The 21,750-nt window shown below is 39.4% G+C and overlaps 3 protein-coding genes and 1 long non-coding RNA gene across 9 annotated transcripts in view; 1 reads left to right on the top strand and 3 right to left on the bottom strand.

Moving 5' to 3' along the window:
• Positions 1 to 4,399, bottom strand: part of tspan5a (tetraspanin 5a) — a 32,751-nt gene extending 28,352 nt beyond the window's left edge. For all 4 annotated transcript variants that reach the window (XR_536041.3, XM_008434821.3, XM_008434822.3 and 1 more), the window contains exon 1: positions 4,036 to 4,399. Coding sequence is in view for 3 of the 4 variants with exons in the window: in XM_008434821.3 (XP_008433043.1) it covers positions 4,036 to 4,116 (81 nt within the window). In the remaining variant the exon portion in view is untranslated. The remainder of the gene's footprint in view (positions 1 to 4,035) is intronic.
• An 871-nt stretch (positions 4,400 to 5,270) lies between these two features.
• On the bottom strand, positions 5,271 to 6,536 carry LOC145548810 (uncharacterized). Its single transcript, XR_014084804.1, has 4 exons — positions 6,232 to 6,536; positions 5,917 to 6,054; positions 5,702 to 5,807; positions 5,271 to 5,611 (listed from the first exon to the last, which is right to left on the bottom strand). It is a non-coding gene; the product is annotated as an uncharacterized LOC145548810 (long non-coding RNA).
• A 2,263-nt stretch (positions 6,537 to 8,799) lies between these two features.
• Positions 8,800 to 9,984, bottom strand: LOC103480071 (uncharacterized). The gene is made up of 2 exons (XM_008434819.3): positions 9,539 to 9,984; positions 8,800 to 9,387 (listed from the first exon to the last, which is right to left on the bottom strand). Exons 1-2 carry the CDS (start codon positions 9,822 to 9,824, stop codon positions 8,972 to 8,974), a joined length of 702 nt encoding a protein of 233 aa, XP_008433041.1. The 5' UTR covers positions 9,825 to 9,984; the 3' UTR covers positions 8,800 to 8,971.
• A 4,357-nt stretch (positions 9,985 to 14,341) lies between these two features.
• frem1a (Fras1 related extracellular matrix 1a) overlaps positions 14,342 to 21,750 on the top strand; it is a 206,831-nt gene continuing 199,422 nt past the window's right edge. The window contains exons 1-2 of one of the 3 annotated variants that reach the window (XM_017310426.2): positions 14,363 to 14,397; positions 14,535 to 14,575. The gene's annotated coding sequence lies outside the window, so the exon portion shown is untranslated. Of the gene's footprint in view, positions 14,398 to 14,534; positions 14,576 to 15,839; positions 16,485 to 21,750 lie in introns of those variants that run through there. The other 2 variants (XM_017310424.2, XM_017310425.2) reach the window with 2 other exon arrangements.

The following is a 21,750-nucleotide window of genomic DNA, read 5'->3' as shown; positions in this document are numbered from 1 at the left end:
CTCTCTGTAAGAGTCCAGTCCTGTACAACCTGATTTTGAGAGACATTATATTCTTCAGACTTATGCCTCTGAAAGAAGTTTGGGAGCTGTTCTGTTGAAGGGACCACCTGGAGAGCGCCATCCAGTGACTTTTATTAGCCGTAAGCTGTTTCCAAGGGAAGTACGATTCTCAATCATTGATAAAGAGGCACTGGCCATCAAATGGGCACTGGATTCCTTCAAGTATTACCTTCTTGAAAGAGAGTTCACCTTAGAAACTGACCATAAAGCTCTGCAATGGACAGAGAAGATGAAACATACAAATGGAAGGATCACACACTGGTACCTGGCAGTCCAGCCATTTCGATTCACCATTCACTATATCCCCAGCAAGGACAACTGCATTGCAGACTGTCTCTCTCGCTGTCCCAGCGTGTGTGATGGCTGCATTTACACCCACACAAATGTGGTACATTTAATCACACTACACACAAGAGGTTAGTCAATCTCACCACAATTATTTTGGTTTCTTTAAATCTAGGATTTAATTTGCATAACTGTTTTGCACATTTTAGTTACACTGTTGTGTTTTGCTTGATTTAACCTTTGTTTTGAGTTACCTCAGTGTCGGCTGCTCCAGTCCTTCAGGGGAACAAAGAGGTGGAGAAGGGGTGCAGCAAGCCTGAGACTGCAAATTAGTTCATACTGCTACTCATCATTAAGAGGGGGCAGGGAGGAATGGGATTTTCCTATGTTAGCTTCAGTTAGGTTTTGTGTGTTCTCCCCTTTGTGTCTTCTATGTGGCCTGATCAGCCAGTATTTAAGTTTCCCCTTTGTCTCATTTAGGTAGGTTTGTTTGTTTGAGTCAGTCTGAGTTAAATTCTGTTACTTTGACCTCTTTTATGGGCCCAACTTTGTCATTTTTCATTATTTACCCAAGTTTTTGTTTTGGGTTAAATAAAAAACAATTATTTTAAAATTTAAACCTGTGCCTGGCTCTCTTTTGACTGCTCGATCCATCACAAGCCACCACTGCCCATAATAATTAATGATTTATAATATGTTTACTCTTCAGCCAGATGCTGCTTCTCTTACAGGTGTCATTTATAATTATAGATTTTGTGACATACTCTCCTCTTCATTACTGTGTGCCCCACTCTTTGTTTCCACCTAATGGTATGGTCCCATATCATACTTATAGTGTGCATGCGCTAACGTGTATGCAGCATGTTGCGGTTACTCCTCTCGTCATTTTATTTTTAAAATATTTTTTTGATTATTTTATTTTACAACTTTAATTATTTTGTACTTAACCAGAAGAGTATCTTCAACAAAGTTGACTAAGAAAGTCATTATCTTTTTCTTTGATGTTGAGATACTTTTTTTTACTCTGCCTAGCGCAACAACTTGGCCGCATTGTTCACACCAGGGATCAGCTGAGTGAACTAAAACTGGCCGGCATGGAGTCCAGATCCACTGAAATCCCAGAGGATATTTAGAGAAAGACACATTGGGGTTGCAGAGGAGGAAACAAACAGCAGAGGAGAGCAAAAAGGAAGAAACAGAGGCTTATGGAGAAGAGTTATAAGCCATTTCTAATGTTACCATGGGCAACATTAGATCGATGGCTAATAAGATGGATGAATTAACATCACTGTCCAGGAGCCAGAAGGGATATCGGGAATGTATTTTAATGTGTTTTATGGACACATGGCTGCACCCGGACATTCCTGATGCCAATGTTTCTGAGGGCTACCAGACTGTTCGGGCTGATAGGGATTGCACTGAGAGTGGTAAGCGGAAAGGAGGGGGGCTTGCCATTCTAGTAAACAACTGTTGGTGCAGTCCTGCTGTTATAAATGTCAAGGAGAGAATCTGCTGCCCGGACGTTGAACTGCTAGCGGTTGGTTTTCGTCTGTTTTACCTGCCCCATGAATATTCTCATGTTGTCATGGTGACTATTTACATTCCTCCCTCTGCTAATCCCACGGTGGCCTGTGATGTCATCCACTCAGCTGTAGCTCGCTTGCAGTATGCTTATGTAAAAGATGCATACAGTTCCTCTCCCCTCCCTCTACTTGGACTGTGGATGGACTGTGGTGCCCCTGAGCCCATGTTATATACCTCTAGTGAAGAGACAGCCTGCAACAACGAGGACAGTGAGAAGAAGGTGGTCAAAAGAGGTCACTGAGACACTACAGGGATGTTTCGAGGCCACTGACTGGCAGGCACTGACTGGCAGTCCTCTCTATGGAGGACATCGATGAGCTCACTGAGTGCGTAACACATTATATTAACTTCTATGTTGACTCCATCATCCCTACTGAGACTGTTAATTGTTACCCAAATAAGCCCTGGGTAACAAAGGAGATCTAGACCATCCAGAAGAAGAGGGCTTTCAGAAATGGCAACAGGGATGATGTGAGAGTAATTCAGAGGTGCTTGAAGTTGAAGATCAGAAGAGATAAGGAATATTATAAGAGGAAGCTGGAGAGTAAACTCCAGCAGAAAAACACCACCAAGGTCTGGAGAGGGATGAGGACTGTCACCGAGTTCAGATCAGCAGGCTGTCGAGCGGTTGAGGGCAACGTCGATAGAGCCAATGAACTCAATCTGTTTTTCAACAGATTTGACACTGCGGCCCCTGCACCTCCTGCTCACACTCCTGTCAATACCACTGCTGCTGTCCAACAACTCTCCCTTCCCCCTCCTCAGAGTCCTTCATCTCACCTTCACACATCCTTCCCTCCTCTTATACTCAGTGACCATCCGCCAACCCTCAGCTGGTCACCTCTACTTCTACAGGAAACATCATCGCCGAAGATGTTAGAAGACAGTTGGTGAGAATCCACCCTGGCAAGGCTGCAGGCCCTGATGGTGCAGGTGATGCTAATCTGCTGCTTCCAGTTGTAACATTTTTTTGCCATGATTATGAATCATAATACCTGTCCAAAAGTAAAATCCATCTATCAATTTTCTTTACACCCTTGACCCTAGTGGGGTTGGGATGGGTGCTGGTGCCTATCTCCAGCAAACGTTTTGGGCGAGAGGCGGGGTACACCCTGGACAGGTCACCCGTCTGTCCCATGGCAGCATAGACAGGACAAACAACCATACACACACCCAAGGAGAATTTAGAGAGACCATTTAACCTGACAGTCATGTTTTTGGACCGTGGGAGGAAGCCAGAGTACCCAGATAGTTGCACAGGGAGAACATGCAAACTCCATGCAGAAAGACCCCAAGCTGGGAATCAAACCCAGGACCTTCTCGCTGAAAGGCAACAGGGCTACCAACTGCACCGCTGTGCAGCCAACATGCTGCCAGTCTGAATAGTCTCTGAGATCAAGGAATCTGCTGCTTACTGGGTACTAAAGATGCGTCACTTCAACCCTCTTCCTTTGTTATTCTGATGCTCAGTTTAAACTTCAGCAAGTTATCTTTACCTCAAAGGCACAATTTGTTGGCTGCTGTGGTGATTGGCTCATTTGTGTTAGAAAATTAAACAGGTGTACCTAATAAAGTGGGCTTTGAGAGCGCATGCTCTTATTCCAATTAAAAAGTTATTTTTATTATCATCTTACGTTCCACTCAGACCTACAGTTATCAAAACCCCCACTTTAAACCCAGCTGGCACAACATGTCCAGATTATTTTACCATCCAATGATGCCTCTGCTGAACTCCGTGTAGGGTGGGCTAAGCCCCCGGTGTTTCAGAATCCTAGCAGCGCCCCTGGTCGCTGAGGAGCAGTGCGCATCGGTGTGCGGGGTTAACATTAACAGTGCTGGTTTATTCAACTGTTCTCTGTGTCAGCGCTCAGCTCTCATTATCACAAAAAGCCGATTAGCTGCGTGTGTGCAGGAACAGCTGCTTCTGTCCGGACCCCAGCACCCGAAGACGGCCACAGCAATAACAAGGCAACGATATGAGTGGAAACTGAAATAAAAAAAGAGCCATGAAGTGAAGATGATCTGGGCCTCCCTCACTAATGTACACAATCACCCCCAACGCTCCTGCTGGAACAGAGGATAAGAATGACAGTGAATGGTTCTTACCCAGAACAGGATGTTGAAGCCAAAAATGAAGTATTTGATGCAGCAACTGACTTCGTGGCCTTTGAAATGATTCCCCGACATGTTTGAGCATCATCTGCCTGTGGCTGCGAGGAGAAACACGGCCTGCTTCACAGGCTTTGTGCTGGGCGAGAGGGAACAGGTTCAGCGCTCCGGAGATGCATTTCCCTTTGTCCGCTTCCAGTGTTTGCTCAGACCCGCGAAGGAGACATGGCAGACCGCAGAGTGGCCAGCTCACCGACACCGAACGGAATAAATACCTATCGAGGCGAGTTAGTACCAAACAGTCCAAAAAATTCTAAGCGCTACTCCGTTATTCGGGGCTAAATTGCGCCTACAGAGGGAGGTGACGATGCTGGGAAGGTCGTCAGTGATTGGTGGGGAACATACATTAAGAATAGGAGCGTAGGCCAATCACATTAGAGAAATGTTGAAGCGCTTCCTGTGCTGATCAGAATCGTATAATAATAGGAAATCATAATTATTTTCGATCTAGAAAATTAAATTGTACCAAATAAATATTTTACTGATAGAATTTCCGGAAGTAGAAATTATGCTAAGCTGATTTTCAAAGGTTTTCGTAACAAAAACTTATTACCCTTCCCTTTCCGTTATTACAAAGTACCATAAGCGCAGCCTTTAGCACTTCGGCTCTACAGCAACGAATCCCACCCTGAGGGTCTTTCCACATGGAGACTGGGTTCTTTCTGTGCACTCCTGTCCTCCACACCCCGCACTCTCTCCTCCCACGTCCTCCCGCTACAGTGCAATGGAATTCTAGAGGGTCCTGCTGATAATCCAATCTTTTCATAGAGTTCCCAGGTGAAAAAAGTATACTTTAGTATACTAAATTTTAACATACTTTAGTATACTTTTGTCGATGTACTTAAACTGTACTATTTTGGAACAACTAATTGTGTGTTTAGTATACTTTAGTAGTATTTAAATAGTATTAAATTACAAGTAATAGTATATTTTAGCATACTATACGTGCTTTTTTGGAACAACTTCAAGTGTACTTAGTGTACTGAAAGTATACTTTTTAAATATATTTCAGAGCTTTATTATATTTTGATATAATTATATTTTAATAATTCTGTCTCAGAATTATAGTAAAAATATATATTTAATCTACTTCAAATATATTTTAAATATACTATTAATATATTAGTAATTTATTTAAATTACACTAAATTTTTATTTTTGATTTCCTGCTATTGATAAAAAACTACAATTTTAATTACTTGTGAAAGTCTATTCCTACGTACCTATTTTGTAAATGACATGCATAACTACACTGCAGTACTTACATTGTTTTAGGCTAAAATTACATGGAAAGATTAATTACACAAGATGCCCAAGGTAATTCAAATATTTTATTTTATTACCGACGTTTTAAGATTGTCCAATTCTACTCACAACTTTATGAACTTTACATAAATTATCAGTTTACACATCTAAAGTGAACACAATGAACATGAAAATTTAAGAGTGACAATAAAACATGAAAGTGAGGATCAACGACAGAACATTCTCGTTCACTGCACCTTACAGGAACCTACAAAAACGAACAATAGAGCAATTAAACAGAGAAAGTATTTGTATTTAAAGAAAACAGAAAAATGGCAAATAAAAAAATAATACTTACAATTTTAAGACGTTGTGGACTCGCCATGTATGTGACATCATAAGAACAGATGATGATTGGGACCGGATGCCTGGGGTGGAAAAACATTTCTGGGTGTCGTCTTTGCCTGTTTATGTTAGAAGTAAAAAAAAAAAAGTCAGCAATGTCATAGAATCAGTTGATGTTGGCATTAACTGTGAAGCTGTTTTAAGTGTGGACTTAAGGAGACAAATTACCTTAAAATCTTTACATCCATGATCTGAACACACTGATCCTTGCAGGGTGGCGAGGGGGGCTGGTGGTGCCCATCTCCAGCAGCCATCAGATGAGAGGCAGGGTTCCCCCTGGACAGGTCACCAGTCCATCACAGGGCCCTGAAAGTCAACAACAAATAATAAAAAAGAAAGATAAATGTTAGATTAACTAGAAGAGAAAAATTCTTTCCAGTTACCTTTAAATCAAATCATGTTTATTAAGCACTTGGTGTTGGTAACACACCAGGTTTTGTTGTTGAAAATGTAACTAGCTCCTCATTAAAAAAACAAACTTACATCATGAAGACAATGTGGAGGTATATCCTCAGAGCTGGTGATCTGGTGGAGTCAGAGCTTCTTCTGAGACAGGAAAGTCTTTAGGTTTTCTAACACCTGATTTCTCTGGCTTCCTCTTTCATCTTCATTTGCTTAGACTGCAAACATATGTTGAAGTTAAAATAATTGATGAACGAGTTAGAACAACAACCTCACAATATCAAAGTCTCTGTCTTATGGAGCTTAATTAAAACCAGGTTAGTTTATGAATTAAAGTATAAGTTGCAACAAATAACCTCCATGCAGTTATAACATGAAGCTGTCAACTGCTTCATGTTGTAACATCAGTTGTATGATTATAGTAATCATACAACTGATCATCAAGTCACAATAAAATTGATAAAATAATTATCCGAAGCCGAAATGGGTTTCCTCCGCAGGGTGGCCTTAGAGATAGGATGAGAAGCTCGGTCATCCAGGAGGGACTCGAGCCGCTGCTCCTCCACGTCGAGAGGAGCCAGTTGAGGCTCGGGCATTTGGTCAGGATGCCTCCTGGACGCCTCCCTGGTGAGGTGTTCCGGGCACGTCCCACCGGTAGGAGGCCTCGGGGAAGACCCAGGACACGCTGGAGGAACTATGTCTCTTGGCTGGCCTGGGAACGCCTTGGGATTCCCCCAGAGGAGCTGGAAGAAGTGGCTGGGGAGAGGGAAGTCTGGGCCTCCCTTCTGAAACTGCTGCCCCCGCGATCCGACCCCGGATAAGCGGAAGAAAATGGATGGATGGATGGATTATTTATGAAACCAACGTAAGTTATATATCTTTACTGCACTGTTTAGAATTAAATGAAGATAATCAATAAGCAAATTTACCACCAGCTGGCAACACTAAGCCGCCTTTGTCCCCCTGGGCTCCTTCTGTGACACACATTTCATTTCCATCGGTTGTTGTCCCATAGTGTTGTCGTCTAACTCGGATTAGGACGTCATCAGCTTGAATTTACCAAAATTAGTAACTATTGTCAAGGCCCTCTCTACTTTTAAGGCAATATTATGGGAGTAAAAATGGCAAATTTGAACAGCGTCTGTTATATTCCTTGCGTTAAAGTTTTTTCTTCTCTTTATGGTGTTTTATAAATAAATGAAAGTGTGCAATACCGCCACCATCTGGTCTGGAGTGTGAACTGGAGCTAATGCCGTTGATTATAAGGTTTTACATCACACATCTGAAAATTTATTGGGTACTTTCTTAAAAATTACATCATCATTATCCTTTTTTATTGTATGCAATTTTAATAAATAGTAAAAGATTATTAAGGAACTTAAAAATTCATACATATTCACTCATATTTTGTTCACTTAAAGTATACTTTTATTTAATATATTAAAAGTGTATTTTGGTACAATTATGTTTAAGTGTGTTTTAGGTACTAATTTCGAAATTGGTACAAGTGTTTTTAGTATACTTAAGATATACTTATAGGTAGTACACTTAATTAGTATATGTAAACTGTACTTTCACAAATTTAAGTGTGTTGAAATTGAAGTATACTAAAGTATAATTTTTTTTCACCTGGGTTGTGTTAAACTAGACAAATCTAAAAACTAGACAAATCTAAAAGCTGAAGGACACCAATCCTTGAGAGTTGCTGGACTTGGAAGCTATGATCCATCCATCCATCCATTTTCTTACACCCTTGTCCCTCAGTGGGAGGGTTGCTGGTGCCTATCTCCAGCTGGCGTGCCGGACGGGAGGCAGGGTACACCCTGGACAGGTTGCCAGTCTGTCGCAGGGCAACACAGAGACACACAACCATGCACACACACACTCACACCTAGGTGCAATTTGGAGAGGCCAATTAACCTGACAGTCATGCTTTTGGACTGTGGGAGGAAACCGGAGTACCTGGAGAAAACCCACGCATGCACAGGGAGAACATGCAAACTCCATGCAGAAAGACCAGGGCTGGGAATTGAACCCAGAACCTTCTTGCTGCAAGGCAACAGCTCTACCAACTGCGCCACTGTGCAGCCCGCCACTAGAAAGCAGTCACGACATATTGGAAAAAGTTATACAAGCCAAAAAGTTATACAAGCGGTGCTTTAAAGTAGGTAGGTAGGTAGGTGTAATCCTCACCCATTTGACTTGTCTGATTTAGAAATTTAGATTTCAGTTCTTTTGCAAATGAAAATCTGAACAGAGTGCCACCCCTCCGTATTTATCCCCTATGACCTCTGAATGAATGAAATATAAAAAAAAAAAAAGCTCAACTGATGATAGCAAATACAGACTACTACCTTAAGATGAGCATCTTTGTTTTATTATACAATGTCAAAGACAAAGGAGGTTACATGTAGGGAGAACAATGGTTCTGTGACAATGGTTTAAAGATGACTAAAATAGCTTTAACAAAACCGCTAATGTATTCAGACTGAAGAATGCCTTGGTCTTCGTCCCTCTCAGATTAGACTTTAGCTTTAGTCTCCACGACTAACTAGTCTGGATTTATAAAAAAAAAAAATTAACTGCTTACAACCTTGAAGGAGCTTCACTTCAGAATTCTGCTCTATCTGAATGTTGTCAGCTGGCTGTTTGAATTATTCATCACTTGTTTCTCAGACAAGCCAAACTTCATTTTAAATGACAGAAAAATGCATAGCGACTCATTCAAAACAAAATATACTTTTTAGGAATTTCTGCCATCAGATACAAGAGGAAATACACTGCATAGTTTTTCCTTGAATTTCCTGTGGTCAAGGTAACATTAGAACTGAAAAGGCTGTGCTTCGTAAAGCACCAGTAAGGGTTCCTGCAGATACCCTCTGCTCAAACAGTACAGACTCTGTGTCAGCGCCTCATGGAGGACCAAACTCCCACTCTCATCTGTATACCTCAACTGGAAGCCCACCACCTCCAGATGCTGCATAGCCAAAACAGCAGACACATTGAAAACATCGTACCCAGAAGAGGGCCGCTGGTCCAGCATCAGCTGCCTCTCCTCTAGAGCAGGAATTTCATTCAGATTGTGCAATGATGCAATGATGCTGTGCAGGGTCACAGTGACACTGAGAGGGCATGAATGGAGGGTCTTCCTGTAGAGGACCAACTCTGCACCCAGCATGGACAGGTTCAGTCTGCTGATGTTGAACCAGATCCATCCTTGTGGAGCATGATGGGGCCCTGGGTGATTCAAACAGTAAAATACTGCATTATTCCTTGTCTCAAACAGCTACACAGGCAAAGCTATTTGTGGAGGTACACTTCCACAGCTTTGTCCTTCTGACATGATAATGGTATTAAAATGTTTTCCTACTAAAAACATCTTTCTTACCATCAACACTTCGAAAACTCTGCACCAGGATTCCATCTGATCTTCCAAAGTCTTGAGCTTCCAGTGACTCCAGATGTTGATAGATCCTATTCATGTAAGGATGAGGTTTGGCCTGATGACTCGCCGACACTTTCTTGATATGCAGCATTTCTAAGATAGCTTTGCTGAGCCCTTGAGTCACCTCTGCATTCCTGCTTTGCTCCTTCAGCAACGAGCCTTCGAAAGAGAACATCAGAAGGAAGATCAGGCTTACATGAAAACCCCCAAAATGCACTCCTCTGACCATCCTGAGCCAAAATTATTTTTCAACCCGTCTGCTATGATAGAATGTTTGGGCTAGAGTTGGGCTTCTGCTAGCCTCCACCCTGGCAGACCAGTTTACACGTCTGAGCTCTAACAGTCAAGCATAAGCCACAGGGGCTGTCGTGACTTTCTGCATCAGTCCACTGCTGAAGCAGAGGAATGTTATTCCTCCTTGACAAACACTCTCCCTGTGTTCCTGTGCAGAGTGCTTAGAGATTCAGAGGAACATATCTGATTATAGTGTACCAACATTCACTATTATGTTGGTACACTACATAATAGTGTATGTAGTGTACCAACCTGTTGCTATGGCAACAACAGGTTTTTGTTTTCAAGTTAGGGTTTGGGGTACATGAAAATCAAGGAAGGGAATAAACAAATCAAATTGCTACAGATACAAATCCAATAAATAGTTTAACTAGCTCTTCTGTGGTAATTCAACAAATCAGGTTCTCTTCTGAATAGTGTTGGAGGTTTGTTCAAAGGTTAACTTGAATCTTTGTTACATTACACAGATAGATAAGTTGACCAGTAGGGAGGTTAAGAAAACACAAATGGTGCAGTTAATCACTAATTCCAGGTAATTATGTTGCATTGAATGTCAGTAAATTATTTTGTCAGTTATGTTTGCCAGTCTGTCAGTTTGTTTGTTAGTTGTTTTTATGATGACATGACATGGCCAGGTTTTTGATCTTATCTTTGGCAGCAAAGGTTTAAAAATCAGCCTCTGTGATCTTCTCCTCTACAGTGAAAAGTTTGACTGACAGATCAGCCTAACAGGTCTTGTCTGCACGTTTGCAGTTAATAATATTCACCCCACTGTTGCCAACTCAGTGACTTTCTTACTATATTTAGTGACATTTTTAGACAAAAAATTGGTATCGGCCAAAATCAAAATCGGCAGGTCAGGCTAAAAGGTCAGTAACCGAGGATCGCCCAGAAAACTGCAGTCGATGCAGCCCTACTTAAGAAGAGTAGGGCTGCATATGTGTATAACACACACATATTCATAACATTCTTTGATTAAATTAATTTCTCTTAAGTATAACTCCAATAGCTAAACATTTAATTTATACCAGGTGAGTCTTTCTCCCCTGAGAATTGGACTGGTACCAGATTGACTCTGAGGCTTCAAATGATTTTAACAGAAGTTTCACATAACTTAGAAGTTGATGTGAAAATAATGTTTGTTTTAGCCACATAAATGATCATACTAAGCAGCAAACAACATATCCCCAACTACTGCTTAGAGTAGCTCATTGATATATTACTGAAGTAGCCATATAGCCTGATGTAATTGCTAGACAATTTCAAACATTGAGAAGTCTTAATTATTGTTATCAAACACGCTGTTTTGAAAAATCTGAAATATACAGAGCATGAGAATCAACTCATTTAAAGTTAAAACTCAAGTTTCACAGAAATACAAAGACCCTAGCCAGCCCCGGCTCCAAAACGAGTTTTACAGGGCGGTGCATACCCGCAGCGAAGTTAGTTTCATGCTGGATATGGGATTTTCGTGCTCCGCGGAGTAAACGGCGTTTACCTTAAGAGTGATCCGATTTATGAACGCTAATTTTGGCCAGCCGTTCTCTACCCCCTCTACCACATCATCTGCAAAAAGCAGAGGCCACCAAAACAGATCCCTTCAAAATCCCAGCTGTGCGGAACATGGCCTCAGACTCCCCCAAATAAAAAAATCTAATCAAATTTCATTTGTACAGCACATTTCAACAAGGCATTCCAAAGAGCGTTACACCATAAAGCACAAAAAGACAAAGTCATAGAATCACAGCCAACAACTGAAACATTATAACGTATACATTTTGTCGCTACATATCATATTGTTAATTAATGTTCAATTGATTACAATATGTTTCAAAGCAACTCTAAACAGGTGGGTTTTTAGTTTAGATTTAAAGGAATTCAGTGTTTCAGCTGTTTTACATTTTTCTTGAAGTTTATTCCAGATTTGAGGAGCACAGGAGCTGAATGGTGCTTCTCCTTGTTTGGTTCTGGGGATGCAGAGCAGGGTTGGAGGGTTGATACAACAACAGCAGATCTTTAATGTATTGTGGTGCATGTTCAAAGTTCCCCTGGAGGTGGGAGTTAAAGCTCCATCTCCATCTCACGAGACTCCGCAAGATATTCCCAGCAGACCCTCACAATACATTTGGGCCTGTCAGATCTGACAGGTTTTCACCACTACCATTGCAGCCAATTCACCACCAGGTAGTGATTAGTGGACAGCTTCGCACTTCTCCTCACCCAAGGGACCAAGACCTGTGGCCAAAGATTAGGCTCTCTCCAGTATCCCCTCCAAGGATTCCAAAAAGGGTGGGTTAATTTGAAGTGCTGTTTGGTGCATAAGCACAAACAACATTGATAATCCGTCCCTCCATTTGTAGGCAGAGAGAGGCTACCCTCTTGTTCACTGGGGTGAACCCCATTGTACAATCACCAAGATGCAGGGTAGCAAGTATGCCCACTCCTTCTGCCCCTGGCTTCTCACCAGGGGCAACTTTAGACTGAAAGCGTGTCCAATCCCTCTCAAGAAAACTGGTTCCAGAACTCAAGCCATGCACTGAGATGAGACCAACTATTTCTGGTTGGAACCTCTGAACCTCACACACCAGCTCAGGCTGTTTCCCCAACAGAGAGGTGACATTCCATGCCCAGTGAAAAAGCTTCTGCGCAGATTGCCTAGGTCCCTGCCCTCGGCTTTTAACATCTCACATTGCACCCAGCCCTTTTAGCCCTTCCCTCTGCTGGTGAGTCCAATGGAAGGTGAACCCATATTCCACTTCGGGCTGAGCCTGGCCAGACCTCATGGGTTAAAGCCCAGGCACCAGGTGCTTGCCAAGGTGCACCTGGCCTCCAGGCCTGGCTTCAGAGTGGGGCCCTGGTGACCTGCATCCAGGCAAGGGAACACCGCATCCATTGATTGTACTCTTCATAAGGGGTCTTTGGGCTGCACTTTGTCTGGCTCATCATCTAGGATTTGCCTGCCTTGGGTGACCCTATATGGGGTATGAAGTTCCTGACAGCATAACTCCTCAAACCCATCCACCACGATAAGATGGTAGCCTATTGAGAGGTGAAGGAAAAAAAATAAATATATTTTTAAAATATAAAATTACCTAAAAAATAAAAAAGGGATCAAAATGGAATAAAAATGAGTGCCTCATCTCTCCAGTCTAGTAGAACAATTTCAGACTGATTTTGAGTAATTAGGTAACATGACTTGGAAGCTATTGAAGAAAAAATATATTTTTTAAATATAAAAATACCTAAAAAATAGAAAAAGGACTCAAATCGAATAGGAATCAGTGTGCCTCATCTATACAGACTAGTAGAACAATTTGACCCTGATTTTTAGACAATATGTCACATAACGTAGAAGTTATTGAAGAAAATATATTATTTAATATTAAAATGATATAAAATATTGAATTTGACTTCAAAATTTAACAGAGAATAATGTGTCTCATGTAATAGCATGAATTACCAATTTTTTTGTGTCAGTTGGTCACAAAACATCTATTTACATTAGTTTTGTCAGGAGTGTTTGCTTTGGAACCTCCGAGTGCCTGAGGGCTGGCTGAAAAAAAAAAGTTAAAATGAAATAAAAATGAGTGTGCCTCATCTCATCTATACAGTCTAGTAGAACAATTTCACACTGATTTTGAGTCAATAAGTCACAATAAGACCTAGAAGCTATTGAAGACAAATACTAAATTATGAATAAATAAATAGCTAAAAAATAAAAAACGACTTCAAATGGAATAAAAATTGGTGTGCCCATCTACACATTTTAGCCTTGTGAATTTTAATCCTCCTCAGCGCCCTCCTACATCGGCGGGAAAGAGAGTCAGTGGTTTGTGTCTCCAGATGTGTCTGGAGAGACATCTGCCTATGTTCTCTTCTGAAATCTCCACAGAGCAGTTGCATTTAGATTCAATTATTTACCAACTAGGTGACTTCTGAAGGCAGATTTCCACTCTGGATTTTATTTAGAGGAACCAAGGTAAAGGGGGAAAATGCAACATTTTTCAGGTCTCTTTTTAAAATATTTAATCCTCCACACACATTTTTTTTATTTTGTGTAGGACTGTTACCAATCACAATGAAATAAGCTGAACTTTGGGTTTGAAATTGACAGAATGTGGACACAAGGCGAGAAGATGTTGAAGAAGCATTTGTTTTTCTTGTAAGCTTTTTCTGATGGCAACAGTAAAATGCATATAGAAATTATGCAATCTTTGCAATATGTCATTGTCTCTGTTCAAGTGTTAAATTGTATCCACTTGTGTTCAGTAATGACAAAGCAACAGACATTTTAGACAAGAATTTAATCTCAGTCTGTTGCTTATTTTTGAGTTTTTCCTCTTAAATGACTGATCCCACAGAAGCAACAGGACAAACAATCCAACCATTGCTTTTCCTGTCCCTCCCCTCTTAGTCATCTTACTCTCTTAGAGGTGGAGTTACTGAAACGGTTGTAGTTGAAAACAAACGGCAAGAAGCTGGTAGTGGAGAAAGGATCAGATGTTCAGGTAAGAACATGCCTACATGTTTATGTTTCAGAATGCACTAGATGTTTTTTTTTGTTCATTTAATTTTAGTATATGAAACTAGATATTCAACTCTTCTTCACTAAATCTGCTCTTTAAAAATATGCATTTACGCCTAGGTTCCTGTGAAGGAATGATGAAAATGCCCAGATGCACAATGGTAATGATCTTGCTTTTAATTATAGGACACTATGCCACCAAATGTGGTGCATTCAAAGAAGTAAGCGTTTTAAAGCTTTCCAAAGAACTTCTGGGAATACCAGAGCCACTGGGCTCTGGTTGTGGGAATGTGGTATTATTTGGGAGCCTTTTTAGTCTCTTTGTTGCACACTAGGTTCCATGGTGCTGGACGACAGCCAAACACTAGCTTGTGTTTTCTGCAGAATGCTTTCTTTCTCCCCACCGGCTGTTCTTCTTAGAACTGTGCAGAGCTCTGAGGACCCTGTCATTACTGAAATTAAAAGATGCGGTGACTAGATGAATACCCAGCTGTGGAGCAGAGCTGTTTGTTGCATGACACATTCCAAAAGTAACTGTGGTTACAGTAGACTGAGTAGAAGTATAGATGCTAACTAACTGTTCAAATATACCTGCACTTTCTAATATATGATATGTGGATATAGATGCATTTTACTTAAAACATTTTTAAGGCTTGTCACATCTCGGCACCCAATACCTGCTATCTCTGCAGAATGTCTATGTACAGAGCTACCCATGTTTACAAATACTGAGCAATTAAAGTCAGAGTAAGAGGAACGTTTAAGATATTTTATTGCTGGTTAAGATGTTGTGACCCTATTCCCACAAGGTTGTTTACATCACATCAAATTTTGCAGCTTCTTCTGGTTAGTTGCATTACATATGTCATGACCAAACATTAGCAATTGGGAAGAATCAGATCCAGCTGTTGCAAACTTCAACATTGTCAACGCCTCCAGCTGAAATTGTTTCTCAATAGCTGAGAACTTCTGGATGAAGCGAAGCGTAGAATAATCAGTTGATTTTCACCAGGCTAATGTGAATGAAAGCCATATTGAATTCTGAGAGCTGGATTTGTTAGAATTCTCAGCCTACCCAAGTTCGTCTTCATTATGTCATTACAGGGTATATTGTTATGGTGTAACAAATGGGACATATCATGACATTTTTCAAAACCAGCAGAAAATAAATTGTGAAAGCCTTTGTAATGACCCTTTTTAAGTCGGCTAGAGCAAAGTGCTGCTCCAATGGGTTAAGATAAATGTTTGGTTTGGGTTTGGATTAGGGAGAGTACTTTGTTCTCCTATGGGTTTAAAGCAGTATCTTCTGTTAGACCAAGCTAACACTCAACAGACTGAACATTCTGCTTATTGACAGGCCAGTAGCGGAATAACTGTCCAAGCCTTTCTGATGGGGGCGTTGTCTTCGCTTGTCTTTACTTTGACATGAGAAGACTCATTGTCCAACTTGATAGGAAGTAGATGGGCTTAAGTCTTGTTAATGCTTTGGTTAACACCGGGACCTTTCCCAGAACTCTTTCCTCCATCTAAGGCCTTCCCAATGGGATGGTCATCAGTCACTGGGCCATGCAGATCTTTATTGAGAGATCAAAGAGCATTTTGCATTTTTCCACAGTAAGTGGATATGAACTATACACTGCATCAGTGAAAGAATGAGTGAGCTATTTACTCAGATGTGAAAATTTTTCCAGTTTGGTGCTGGTTGTCATTTCATGGCATATCTGACAGAAAGCATTGATGTTGACTGGTAACCTCTGGCTCTTGGTCAGGGCTCTAGTTCTTCATTAAGGTGCTGGCTGTTTTTAGACTCAGGGCTCTGTCCTAATTCTTCATGTTCTTCCACCATACCACATCGTTTCTTTTTAGGAGCTGGCATTGCTGCAATGTCGTTTCTTCTCATCATAAATAAGAATTTATTCTGGAAGACTATTAAAAATGGGATTGTTTGTGGTTTAATCTGAAGACTATTTCAGATATTCTTCTTGTTGCAGCCACAAATTTATTCTATGAAGACTTTATAGCTGAGCTCCAAAGACGACTCTTTTGGCCAACTTTGAGTTTTACTGTGGGGTGAGTTTTAGCAGTGATGTCTCCAGCATAATTAATGCAGGAGGATACAGTGCAATCAGTTGCTTTGACTAAATGTAAACTACTAAATTACTTTATTAAACAAGGTTGAGTACAACTACATGCCATGCTTTTTAGATTTTTATTTCTAAAAATATTAAAAACTAATTACCCATTTGATTCCCCTCAATCTGTCAGGTAAAATCTAAATAAAATACAGTAAAGTTTGTAGTGTAAGGTGAGAAAATGTAAACCATTTCATGGGTGTGAATATTTTTTAAGGTATACTATGTATAAGGGTATTCTCAGGTCAAATCAGATGAACTTACAAAATCAAATGGATTGAATCACAACACAATTCACAGGGGTGAAGAAATCGGGTAGTGCTGATATTTTGCTGAAGTCAGATGCACACTACTGCTCAGAACCATCTGAAACTCCATCTTGGCACTTTTAAACAAGATCTTTTCAACTCCTAAAACACAAGCATTGTCTGAGTGAACAGGCTGCAACATGTTCCTCAGCTCCGAGGCTGATTACAGGCTGCTTTCTGTGGGTGGGAGGTCCAGGAAGGTGTTGTGTTAAAGTGTTAAAAGAATGCAGAAAAATAAAATCTGAAGCCTGTTCGAGTTAAACAGCTCAGTAAACTTCCTCAAAGTAAAAGTGATGCAATGGAACCCTTTCTATGCCACCAGGAAAAGGAGAAACAATAAAGAAAAAGATAGAATGATTATGATAATATTAGCAGAAATTAGACCATCATTATATTAAAACATTTTACATTAAAATTATTTCCAATAAAAGCCTCATAAGGTCATTACTGATGTTTTGGTAACACTTTATTTGACGGGGTGTGCATAAGACTGACATGACACTGTCATAAACATGACATAACATCTGTCGTGAACATGAAGGAGTCTTTATGAATGTGTATGACTGTTGTCATGAAGTGTAATTCGGTAAATAATAATTTTAATGCAAAGTTGCTGTAGAAATTGCATTGAAAGTCCATTAAAGTGCCAACTTTGCATTAAAAGTGTCATTATTTATCAAATGACACTTCATGACAACTATCACAGATATTCATAAAGACTCCATGTTCATGACAGATGTTTTATCATGATTATGACAGTGTCATGCCAGTCGTATGCACACCCCATCAAATAAAGTGTTACCGATGTTTTTGTAGGACATTTACCCCCTGCTGACTGTATGAATGTCAGAGGTCACCAGCAAACATCATGTCATTACATGGACGAGTGCTTAGCCTCAAGGTGAGGCCACATCTTGTTCATGTACATATTTCCTGGCTTAGCAGGGAACAGAGTTTCCTAATAGAGATGTAGAACATGCCTCAAAAGTCCCTTTAAATGACTTTCCTCTGAGAAAAACAAGCTCTTTTATTTCCCTGTTGTCTTGAACTAGTCTTATTTATGATGTTAGAAGGTCCATTTTCAGATGATTAATAATGATTCTGCATGTAAAAACAGTGCTCCAATCAAATGCTTTTTTGCATTTGTCTATTTGCAACAGTTTATGATTGTTATTACCACAAAACATGAAGGAAAAACACAGAGGCACTTGGATAGGGGCAACTGTAGAATCCAACAGTGAGAGAAAGAAACTAAGGAGTTTCTTTGAGATATAATGCTTGAGATGGAAATCATATAAGTCCAATAAACAAGATGCAGAGCAGCTAGGGAGCTGAGAGAAGGTAATATGCACAAGAGAACCTGAATGGAAACACAGAAGATCTAACTAACCAAAAGCTAAGACCTTATAGTCTAAAGCAAAATGCACATAAAAGGACATAAGGAAGAACAAACTCAATACAAACAACTAATTACTATTCTTTGTACTGAACAGTAATACAAAGAACTGTATTACTTTCAGTTGTTTGAAAGTACAGTGATCCCTGGATTTTCGCGGGGGTTGCGTTCCGAAAATAACCCGCGATAAGTGAAATCAAGCGAGCCTCCAGTCAGGTTTTGCGTTGATTCTGGATACAGTTTTTTCCAGCATGCATTCAAAGTTTTCAGCTTTAATCTCCTGAATGGCCAATCTGTATAACTTATATGTAAATACCGTAACATTATTGGCACACAGGTAGAGAAGGAGCTAGGAGACAATTTAGCCAATTAGGATGCAGAACACAATACACTGTGAAAAAACCTGCACAAAAAAATCTGCGAAGCAGTGAGACCGCAAAAGGTGAACCGCATTATCGCAAGGGATCCCTGTAACACCAAGTACTGTGTTACCCAATGATAATAACACTAAAAGCATCTCATTAAAACTGATTAAAAATAAAACTCAAACAGCTCGAACAGGTGGATCATAACAAATAAAAATGATTAATAAACAAAAAGACATTTACATGTCGTCTTCATGATTGTTTATTTGCATAACTCATTAAAAACTTCAACTAAAATTAAAAATAAGAAACTTGTAAGGCAAGGTTTAATATATGGTATGAAACTTTTACAAATATGTTTTTTCCATATTTGTTAAAACAGTCATGTTATGACAGCATAACATGACTGGGTAACACTTTATTTGAAGGGGGTGAATAAGACTGTCATGAACATCAATAAGTCTTCATGAATATTTATGACTGTTGTCATAAAGTGTAATTCGGTAAATAATGGCACTTAATACAAAGTTGATATTATTCAAAATGTCTTCGTTATGACAATTTGACATTATTCTAGACAAAATGTCTTCGTTATGACAACTTGTCATTAACCTTGCCAAAAATGCTTCGTTATGACAACTTGTCATTAACCTCGCCAAAAATGTCTTTGTTATGACAAATTGTAATTAACCTAGACAAAATTGTCTTCATTATGACAACTTGTCATTTACCAAGAAATCATGATCTAACATTAATTTGTCATAATAGTAGTCATAATGATTTAATTATTACACTAGCAAAAGCTTTAACAAAACAATGATTAATATTTCAACTCCCTGAAATAAAGCAAAACAAGTAGGACAAGCAATAAAGATTTCATTAAGCTTTATTACACTGTGAAATGATTTAATAACAGACTCATTAACAATTTCTTTTACATCAACTAAAGTGGAACAAGTAGCACCAGTTATGAATATGTCATTAAGTGTTATTAGTGTCATTAATATCACTTACCTCAAGTAGAACAAGTAGCAACAGTTATGAAAATGTCATTAAGTGTAATTAAGTAAAGTGACACGAGTAACAGTTATGAAGATGTCATTAAGTGTCATTAATATTAACTTTTACCGCAAGTGAAACAAGTAACAACAGTTATGACGAAGTCATTAAGTGTCATTACGGTGTCATTAATATTAACTTTTACCTCAAGTAAAGTGAAACAAGTAGCAACAGTTGTGAAGATGTTATTAAGTGTCATTAATATTAACTTTTACCTCAAGTAAAGTGAAACAAGTAACAGTTATGACAAAGTTATTAAGTGTCATTACGGTGTCATTAATATTAACTTTTACCTCAAGTGAAACAAGTAGCAACAGTTATGAAGATGTCATTAAGTTTCATTAATATTAACTTTTTCCGCAAGTGAAACAAGTAACAGTTATGACGAAGTCATTAAGTGTCATTACGGTGTCATTAATATTAACTTTTATCTCAAGTAAATTGAAACTAGTAGCAACAGTTATGAAAATGTCATTAAGTGTCATTAATATAAAATTTTACTTTTGAGCACCCATTATAAAGATGTAATTTAGTATTACAGTGTCAAATGCTATGCTAACAGAGTCATTGATATTAAGTCTTACCTTAAATGAAGTGAAACATACTGGACTACTTATAACTACCATCATGACTGTAGAACAAACCCTTTGTACATTGGAATAAAACAAAAGATAACTTGCTCTAAGATAACAGAGGGTTTAACGTCTGGTCAGTTTCATTAATATTACTATTGTTACTATATTGTTACTCTGAAATACTGATCGAAAAACTAAAACAGAATTACTTATTCTTTAATTTAAGAAAATAAGTTCTTTCAACAGTAACATTTTTTGCTTTGATTATGTCAGCCATCTCCTTCGCAATAGCCTTCCTTTGAAGGCTATTGCTCTGAAAACAGAAAATCTTCTTGTTTTCATTTCCCAGAAGCGGCTCTTTGAAGGTGTCCAGAAATGCTCAGAAATTACAACTGTTCTTGCAATAGTTAATCATGGTGAAAGCCTTTTCATGAATTCAAACTTGGTGAATCTCTTCTGGACATTCTCATAGTCAGTGATGACTCAATTCATTGTGGTCACTTAAAAAATTAACAAAAACAAAAAATGTCATCATATTCCAGCATTTATTTAAATACCATTCCAAAATTGTCCCTTGCTGCACACTGTCAGAATGGTAGACTGGCAGACAAATGCCTAGTTAACATGACTGGTTGTTATAAAGTGCAATACAATTATTTCTTAATACAAGTAGCATAACTGGAACTGAACAAAATTATTCTGATCAAATATTTGTCTGGCAGAAGTTCAGACAGACTGCCACTGTTATTCAGAATGGCATCATTTAATGTATAGTTTTAGGCACATGAGTATAGTTTTACTTAATGAGCATTCTAAATTATTTCTAACCAGATGCTCTAACTTATGGTTGTTTGCAAGAAGCTTATTAATAAATAAATAGATTTATCACCGGGCTGCACAGTGGCGCAGTTGGTAGAGCTGTTGCCTTGCAGCAAGAAGGTTCTGGGTTCAATTCCCAGCCTGGGGTCTTTCTGCATGGAGTTTGCATGTTCTCCCTGTGCGTGCGTGGATTTTCTCCGGGTACTCCGGTTTCCTCCCACAGTCCAAAAACATGACTGTCAGGTTAATTGGCCTCTCCAAATTGCCCCTAGGTGTGAGTGTGTGTGTGCATGGTTGTGTGTCCTGTGTGTCTCTGTGTTGCCCTGCGACAGACTGGCGACCTGTCCAGGGTGTACCCCGCCTCACACCCGAAACGTTGGCTGGAGATGGGCACCAGCACCCCTCCCGACCCCACTGAGGGAAAAAGGGTGCAAGAAAATGGATGGATGGATGGATTTATCACCAGTTTTTTTTCATACTATCTTTATTAAGCATTTTGAGATTTATACAGACAAACAAACAGATAAAAAAAAGACAACACTTACACAGCACAGCTGCAAGAATCAGAAGAGAAAATTTGGAGGCATGTAAATAAATCACAGCATTCTCTTGACAGGCACCAGTTGAGCTACAGACTCAATGACATGTCATTTAGGTTCACTTTATTGGTTTGTTAATTTTG

Source organism: Poecilia reticulata, chromosome 18 (assembly GCF_904066995.2).
Source record: "Poecilia reticulata chromosome 18, P_reticulata-male-v2, whole genome shotgun sequence".
NCBI classification, from domain to species: Eukaryota; Metazoa; Chordata; class Actinopteri; order Cyprinodontiformes; family Poeciliidae; genus Poecilia; species Poecilia reticulata.
The sequence above is the reverse complement of the archived record's forward strand: the minus strand, read 5'-3'. Positions and strand labels throughout refer to the sequence as shown.

Bases quoted from the DNA above. Each gene is read 5' to 3' on its own strand.
- LOC103480071 (XM_008434819.3), bottom strand. From the start codon at position 9,824: ATGGTCAGAGGAGTGCATTTTGGGGGTTTTCATGTAAGCCTGATCTTC. The intron at 9,388-9,538 runs GTAAGAAAGATG...TGAATCACCCAG, and splicing joins GAGTTTTCGAAGTGTTGATG to GGCCCCATCATGCTCCACAA.